The sequence below is a fragment of the Citrus sinensis genome, chromosome 8 (genome assembly GCF_022201045.2).
Source record: "Citrus sinensis cultivar Valencia sweet orange chromosome 8, DVS_A1.0, whole genome shotgun sequence".
In the NCBI taxonomy this organism is placed as follows: domain Eukaryota; kingdom Viridiplantae; phylum Streptophyta; class Magnoliopsida; order Sapindales; family Rutaceae; genus Citrus; species Citrus sinensis.
The window spans coordinates 23001323-23010255 of record NC_068563.1 but is presented as its reverse complement, the minus strand read 5'-3'; the positions used below and the strand labels follow the sequence as shown (position 1 = coordinate 23010255).

At 30.6% G+C, this 8933-nt stretch overlaps 1 protein-coding gene across 2 annotated transcripts; it reads right to left on the bottom strand.

The window, feature by feature from the left end:
• Positions 1-279: 279 nt before the first annotated feature.
• Positions 280-6213, bottom strand: LOC102624359 (putative axial regulator YABBY 2). 2 transcript variants are annotated; one of them, XM_006487770.3, is made up of 6 exons: positions 5763-6213; positions 4121-4240; positions 3592-3715; positions 2459-2507; positions 1804-1879; positions 280-719 (listed from the first exon to the last, which is right to left on the bottom strand). In XM_006487770.3, exons 1-6 carry the CDS (start codon positions 5829-5831, stop codon positions 603-605), a joined length of 555 nt encoding a protein of 184 aa, XP_006487833.2. In that variant the 5' UTR covers positions 5832-6213; the 3' UTR covers positions 280-602. The 2 variants fall into 2 exon arrangements, with proteins under 2 accessions (XP_006487833.2, XP_006487832.2); XM_006487769.4 differs by having other exon boundaries at positions 3592-3721; positions 5763-6207.
• Between the last annotated feature and the right edge of the window lie 2720 nt (positions 6214-8933).

Sequence of the window (8933 nt, the reverse complement as noted above, 5' to 3'; positions counted from 1 at the left end):
TCTTTTTAAGGGTTTATGCTTTTTTTTTACTTTAAAAAAAAAAATTGAAAATAGCAATGGCATATAACAAAAATCCACTCTCAAAATGGAGGGGTTGTGAATCCCTTTAAAGTGGAGCACCAAATCGTGGAAAATTCATATTGGCTAAGTGGTCCTCTCTACATCTACCGTATAAAACGTGGCTATCTAATTTATGTAACTGTGATCAAAACAAATGCACATTGTTCAGTGGAATGTTATTCACTAAAGCTGTAACATAAAATGACAAAAGTCGAACACTTATGAATGCAATAATCACTAGAATAGAAAACCGCTTCTCGAATAGTTAAGACAGAGAACCACATACACTCATTACAACACATAATAATTAAGTTGACAATTTTTCAAGAGGCCATCCCCCAATTTGGTTATTGGGAGACTTAATCAACCTCTCATTCAGTTCTTCAATAATTGTACGGAACCGCATATATATATATATATAGACAATGGATAGATATCTCTATATATGACTTGTGCTTCTGCATGCTTCTACACTATTTATATGACTTCTGCTTCGAGCTGCATGCATCTACTCACATCATATACTTATTATATAGATGTTTTTAGTAGAATCCATTGGACTTTTGAGTGCCCTCTGCGTAGGCTGCAGCCTTGTCTAGTTTTGCTTGCTTGTTGCCATCCAGCTTTAATCCAAAGTGAATGTGAGGAAAATGTGCCCACTGCATAACAAATTTGACTTAATTAAACACAAACAAAGATTCAGTCAAAGAAACAAGATTGAAAGAGAGCCAGTCTATTTTCAACACAAAATCCAAGACTTAATGCAATTTTATTCCAGATGCATACTTCTTCACATTAACTTTCATATTTACATGTCAGATTCTAAATCAGACTATGGGTATGTAAATCTCACACTCATTACTCATTAATTAATCAATGTCTTCTGTCATAATAAAACCAGCCACAAAACTGTAACCCCTTTCAAGTATTCACGCTAGTTAAGTTCCTGACTCCAAAAACACAGGAAAAATTATTTACACAGTTTTTGCTTGAAATTTCAAGCTTAGATGTTTTTAATAATGAAAATATAGGAATGGAGAAATTCGATATAATTCTTCAATATTAGTTTCTTGTTCTTTTTCTGGTCAAGAGACAGATACAAGAATTGGAAGTATACATGTAAAGTATACTTGCTTCCAATTAACAAATTAAAAGGAAAAAAAATGACAATGTCAAGTTTAAAAGATCAAGATTGATTTTCCCTTGGAAAAAAAAAAATCAAGGTGCTACATGAAGATTAAGCACCCAGCTAAGAGAGCCGTTGAGGGGAAAGAATGAAGATATATATATATATATATAGATAGATAGAAAGCATAATTAATTGATCCTAAACTGGGGTATATGTAACGTTCCTAACACCTCATCTCTCACTGGTTATAGCTTTGGTGATCCATAAGTCTGTACTTTTTTAAAATAATAAGAGTTTTCGGTCTTGGGTTTACAATAATGAGTTAGAATTCTCTGAGTTTAACCACCAATCACAAGATTATATTTTTTAATATTTTGCTCATATTAAGAAAGAATTCCCATCCTTACAACGATCCATCCATTCTATTAAATCTAGTTGTATGACTTCAACATTGATGCTGATAACATAAAGGAGATATGATTACTTATAAACTATAATTGTAAATAACTCTAGAAAGAAAAACTCGACCAAAAAACCATATAAAACGTGTAAAGATCAGATAAGGCAGTGGATAGTTATTGATTATTTGCAACATTAAATTAACACAAGCTTACATTTTTTGCTGCTGTGCTGAAAGCTTCTCTGTGGCTGATGTCAGGGTTACTAGCCTTAATCCTTTGGATTTCCTCCCTGCAAAGTAATAAGAAACAACTATTAAAATCTACCATGGGAACTATCCATTATAAGGACGATAAACCACTGTGGTGAAGAAATTAAAGTTCCCCTTTATGCAAAAATGGGGGAAGACTTTTTTTCAAATATTTGAAAGCAGATTCAACTTGTTTGTGACATGGATCCAGATCACAACATAATAAAATTATCTACTCAGGATCCTAATAATTTCTTATATATATCTAATGTAGTATATAATGTTTCAAAGTAAAAGATTAAGATAATCCTACTACATTTTATGTTTAATGTTTTCAAAACACTTTTAATCACGCCACAAAAATTTATATAGATGAGATGAACACGCCACGTTATTTGCCTGTAGAACTGTCCAAAAACATTTTGATGCATACACTTATTTTAATTTGACCCAATATGTAATAGAGTTATAAAAAAAAAAGGGAACACATGGCAAGATTTAATTGAACAGTCTAAGTTATTCATTAATTAGCCTGTTGCAAAAAAATAAATAAATAAATAAGGGGGAAAAAGAGTAAGGAGCAAAGCAATATATATATAACATTAAGATTTGAAGCTTACTTGATAAACCTATTGTATGCAGAAGGAACTCGCTGTCTCTTCTCTGGGGCTACATCATTCATCACGCAGTTCAGAATCTCAAGTGAGCTTACTTATAATAGAAGACCAAATACTGCAAATGCAATATTTTGATGACCTATAGCTAGGCCTAGAATTTTGGAAAACAAATGAAGTAAATTTGAAGTGGAGACTTAACCTTCATAATGACCATATGCTATTTTTATAGCATCAACTAAATAACATAAGAGTCAGTAATATTTCTTCTGTCAAAAACCTAGCGGTCCATGATTTGCTTTAATTTGCGGTTCCTTATCGGATTCCACATACCACAGTATTATTTGTACGAATGATGAGCCACATCAAGCCCAAAAACCCAAATTATCAAAAGGGAAGCCTAGTGTTTTTTATGTTGACAGCCATGTTTAGTCTTTGTGCTATTCTGCATTCTTCAGAGTGTACAAAGACGTCATGCCATGTCCATTAGAAAAATATGTTAAAAAATAATTAGCTGAAAAAGACAAATATTAAAGAAACTAAAAGTTAACAAAATACAGATAAAAATAATAGTACACCAGTCGTATTGACGGGCCTGGTGTACAATTATTTTTGTTAGCGTTCTATCTAATTTTTCTGTCTAAATATCATTTCTCGTTCTAAAATTATGACTTTACATTTACATGCTCTGGGGTAATTAATAATGTGGTTTAATTAATATCTTGTGTTTATGATGTTTGATGGCACTGTCAATATAGTTAATAATGAGTACTCAAATTTGTAATGTAAAGTCACCATCTCAAATGGGACCATGCATATATGAACGGAGAGAAAAATCAAATGCTCATCTAACAAATATTGGAGATTTGAGTTCTGGAAATGATTCAGCTTTTGCTTATTTATTTACTTTTGCCAGAGTTGCCATGCCTTTCATAAATTAAGCCTATGTTTGTTGGTTACGCATTTAAACTTTTTGTTCCACGTACTGCACTTTGCTAATAGTACTACAAACTATAAGATCAAATAATACGCATGCACATAAAAATATCCATAAATTAACTTTACCATGTGAGTATAGGCCTAGCTATTAATTTAAGAAATTAATGGAGATAATTAAAGATCAGAGATCGATTACTAACGACGAATAGGAGGCATTCGAGGAGTTTCATGCTCTGCAATCTCAAATGCTGAAGAAAACTTATTGCATTTTGAAGATGATCCACAATCCTTAGTAATGGAATCTTCTAGGTTTATGTGTTGTTTCTGCAACTTCATTCCAGCAGACAAGTAAATAAATAAATAAATAAAGAAAAACGGGAAAAAATGTTTTAATGTTTTAAGCATTTCTGTAATTTAATTGGCCTAAGGAACCCAACAAGGAAAAGTTGAATATATATATATATATATATATATAATTGTTTGTTATTATTTTGTGAAAAATCTAGCATATGTTATCTCTTGCAATGAAAATTATAAAAAGGAAATCTGATCAATCACTGAAAAAAATGCATTCCTCCTGTCTTAATAAATCTTTCTTTATTGCTCGTTTAAAAAGAAAGAAAGAAAGAAAGAATTTTCATTATTATTTCTCTTTATTCTTGTATACATGTACAATATAGAATTCAGTTAGCCAGGCATAATAAGAATGTTAATTAATTAAATATATACCTGAGGGTCTTGAAGAGGAACTGCTTGAAGTGCAGATACCATGTTTACATTTAGCAAATTGGCACAATGCCCACATCTTACAGTCACAATGTTGAACAAACTTGAGCAAGGAACACTCACCTGCCATATATGTATCATGCATTTTATAAATTAATCGAACATATAAATGAAGCAAAAATGGTTTATTCAGAAGATGAATTACTTTTGTCCCTAGATCTGGCTTAATATATTCTCAAAACAATGAGATCCAGTAGAAGTAACCTTATCAACTCAGTAAATTTAACAAAATACACACACACCAGGAATTGAACTTGAAAATAGAAAAGGGTTATTAATTATGTTGCGTTAACATATCAACTCAACAAATTTACCCAAAAAAAAAAAAAGACAAGAACATTTGTTGCCATATATGTATCATGCATGCATAGATCTCTCTAGGCTCTAGCTTGCTCTCCTCGATATATTTGTTATTTATGATAATTTTTGGGCTAGCTCTTTTGGGTAATTACAATTATGTATAAGGATCGATATTTCACCATTTATATATATATATATTTGAATTAATTAAATTCTCTTATGACTTTTGTGACTGACACTGCAAGGAAGATGATAAAAGCAAGGAAAAAAAAAAATAAACCCAGAGAGAGATGAAAGGGACGTGACTGGAACAGAAACCATAAAGACCATAACCAGAGAAGACTGATTCACTGACCCTTTAATTTGTACAGTGTTCAAGATCGATCACCATTTTTAATAAAAAAAAAAATAAAGAAAATCATTGATTTTTCAAAAGGATTGTTGTTTAGCAAATGCTATGATGAAAGCAGATTTTAAAAAGCAAAAAGCAATTACCACAATTTGCTTATAAAGAAAGTAACACAATCCTTGATGTACTTAAAAGATAGCCAAATCGATGCAAGAATTAAAGAGAAGGAAAAGAAAACAACTTGATGATCATGATCATTTTGGTGCTTCCAGTGGCTCACAGTGTCTATATTTGCAGCAACAGAAGCATCCACCGTCAAAAAATCATGAGCACAAGCTGCAGCTAGCTAGCTAGCTGTGACCTAAAAGATGATTCAATTGCTTCTGCAAAACTAAGAAAAAGTAAAAAGAAGCTTTACCTTCACCTATACATTGACTTCTGCAAGAACCCTAACATCTATCTATTGACTTACAGCCACAACACCTCATGACCTTATCTGTAAAAGTTGCTTTGCTAGCTAGTATGAGAGATCAATCATCAAACTTCAAAGGGCTTCAAAAGGATTACTGGATGACTTTATTTCCGGTTCATATACATATGTATAAACTTTTGCAAATGGGTTTTTTTATCCATGTTTCGGAAGCAAAAAAACCATTTGTAAATTTCTCATAAAATATCAACAAGGAGGGAAAATTTTTCAAGAAAAATTCAAGAAACCATATGAAACACGATGGCTCCAGAAAAATCTTTGCAAGAAACCAAATCATTCTTGAGAGTAAATATTTTCAACTTTTTCAGCTGAATTATATTCCACTTTATATATTCTCCCCCACAAGCAAGTTACCACTCACCATTCACATGGTTTGATGCCGAATTCAGCTATAGAAACATATGAAAAGAAAGAGGAAGAAAGAGAACTCAGTGGAATTACTATACCGCTAAAATGGTGTTGCAGTAGTTGCAGTGAACATAACAAACACGTTCAGATGCCAAGTCCAGTGACATAGTTTCAGTGGAGATCAAGAAATGTACCGACAAACAATAGAAACGCAAAGAGTTCTATTATTAATCAATCAAATCTTGAACAAATTAAAAGAAAGACAAAGACGAAGAAGAAGAAGAAGAAGAAGAAGAAGAAAACAAAACAAAATGGTTTGATTTCATGTATAAATAATAATTATTTGGAGAGAGAGAGAGAGAGAAAATGGTGATAAAAAGAGAAGAAAAAAATCTGAAAGGACAAGTCTGATCGGGAGTGAAGTGTAGGGGAGAGTATATGTATAGTAGTGGGTTTTCTTTTCTTTTATTTTTTGTTTGTAATGTGTGGTTCATTATTGTTATTATTATGAGAGAAAGAGAGAGAGATTGTGTGTATGTTGTGTTGTGTTTTGTGTGTATGTGTACATTAAATTTGGTTGCTATGATTGAGAAAATGAGTGGGTGGGAGTGAAATCTCTCTATCTCTAACGCTTAAATCTCAATAAACCATCTTGGCTTTCTGTAGCGTACGAGGGGGGCGATGATATTAATGCCCTGGCCCCTTTTTAACGTTTACAATTCAGAGGAAAAAAACAACTATGGACATAAGGGGATTAATGTTTGTCACCAGAGATGAATTTACTCACATGAGTGAGGAGTTCAATTTCTATACATGTATTATTAATTTTTTCAATCATAGCAATTAGTTAGTAGATATTTTTTAAATTGGATATTGTAACCATTTTGAACTAATTAATAAGAGATTTCTCTGTAATGTCTATATTTCTTGATTTGGATCTAGCATTCAGATTTTTTACACTTATATTTTTATAATCCTGTGCCATGCATCCAATTATAGTAATGTACAATTAAAATTTAATTGCCTTTTGTTTTTAAACCTCCGCTAACGAGGCAACTTTATTGAAGTGTGACTTATTGTCTTAAAACAAAATGTAAAACCAACATCGAATCAGATTTTAGTCACAAAGTTCTCTAACCCTTATTGTATGCAAGCTCAATAGCAAAAATAGGTGGAAAAATCTGAGCTTGAGAGGCTAAAATTTAAATGCTATACATTCTTAACCAATCGAAACTAGATCCAAGTTGACAATATAGAAAAATCTCTTATTAGTTAACTCAAAATGGCTACATTGTCCGATTTGAAAAATACTAATTGGGATTTATAATTTGGAATTCATTTTTATAATGTTCTTGATTCTTGCCAAATGTTCTAATTTAATCACATAGTGCACTTGATCTTTGCCATAAGTGTATGTTATTATAATGGTCTTGATCATTGCTATATGTTGATAAAGTATAGCGTGGATGCATGTTATAAACCCCTATTGCCATAATGCTTAGTATTTTCTCCTAATATGAGTTCTTTGCTATTGCCATAATGCTTAGATAAATGATCAAAATTAGCTATTATATATAAAAATATATATCATTATTTTTCCCCTTCCATTTTTAGAAATCCATCAAAATTCATTTGTTTATGACTTGTGAGGAATCCTATTTTTCCTCTAAAATTTTTATTGATTAATTGTGAATTTTACCATATTTAATGTAAAATAGTAAAAGATAATAAAAATCAATTTTTTTAACAATAGAGGGTTTTGAAATGTGAGGGAGAAAATCAGATATTTTGACAAACTACAGGGAGTTTGATCGTTTTACCCTTTTTAAAGATGCCGTGTCACATGTTTATTATGAAGAGTACTGAGATTGAGATTTAAATATATTAATATTCTTATCGACTAATCACTATCATCCACGTGTATTTTGCTTAAGAAACTTAAAGTCAAATAAAGAGAGAATCTTGGTCCTGCACAATTACATTGATTGAGAATTATATTTATGTCATTCTATTTGAAGGATTTGGATCCAGCACTGAACTAATTTGTACTCAACTCTTCATAATCTTTTGTCATACATGCAGGTAAAACAATATATGTTTAAGATTTAATTAATTTTATAGTTTTATCCGATAATTACTAATTGCATTTTAAGAAAGGTTAGCAAAAATGTCATCTTAATACTTAACTCAAATCCAAATTTGAAACTTCAACATTAAATGTTTGATAGCCTAGACTACCATTTTATCGGCCGTAGTTGAAGATATATTCAAATGGTAAAAAGAAATTCATCATAGGGCGAGGTCATTTACACTCTAAACCTTACTTTACCCATTTATTTTAAAGGTGAGGCTATTTGAACCTTTAAAACTACTTTATAAACCTAAATTTTAAGTAAATTTTTTTTTTCAAAATACCCCAATGTAAAATTGCCTAAAAGGATTAGATAACTTTAAAAAATAAAAAATAAACATTATCTTTGGACCCACCTTTTTAGTTTCTACAAACCCACAAAAATATCTTCTTGCTAAAAATTTTCATGAATAATTACCAATTTTCATTTGTTGCATATTCTAATTGTGCTTTGCTGTTGAAAATTAGTGGCCCAAATGACCAATTATTTCAAATTGTTTTAGTTGCTTATTGTTGCAAGTATGAAAATTAATGGGAAAAAAATATTTTTATACCATGAATTTGCAGTAAAAGAAATTGGTGTTTTATATTTTTTTTATGAACCATTGAAAATTTATAGTCCCTTAACCAATAAAGGGTTTTCACTTTCAAGTATATATAAAGAGTATATTTGGCATGTAGGTGAGTTTATTGAGTAAAAGATAAATTTTTAAATTTTGTTTATGGGTTTATTGAGCAAAAGGGTTTATTGAGTATTATAGTGGGTTTGAATAACCTTACCCTTATTTTCAAAATAAAAAATTTTATTACCCAAGTGTCCTTTACTTAAATGAACATAATTTTTTTTTTAAAAAAAGAACAATTCCTTTTTTTTTTGCCTATAAGTGGTAAGCACTGGTTTTAGATTATAAAATTTAAGATCATACATATAATCTTGTTGTCTTGGAATGTGGCATGTAATAACATCTCCGAAATAAATGTTTCGCTTTAGTTTTGTATGAATCTCCTGCGTAAATTGCATGAACTTTTTATATAATTGATCTCTTATAGCTAATTAGAAGCTCTATTATACAAAACAAAGAAGATTATTTTATTTTTCTTCCCATGTGTGGTTTGCCAGACATGAAACTCATAAGAA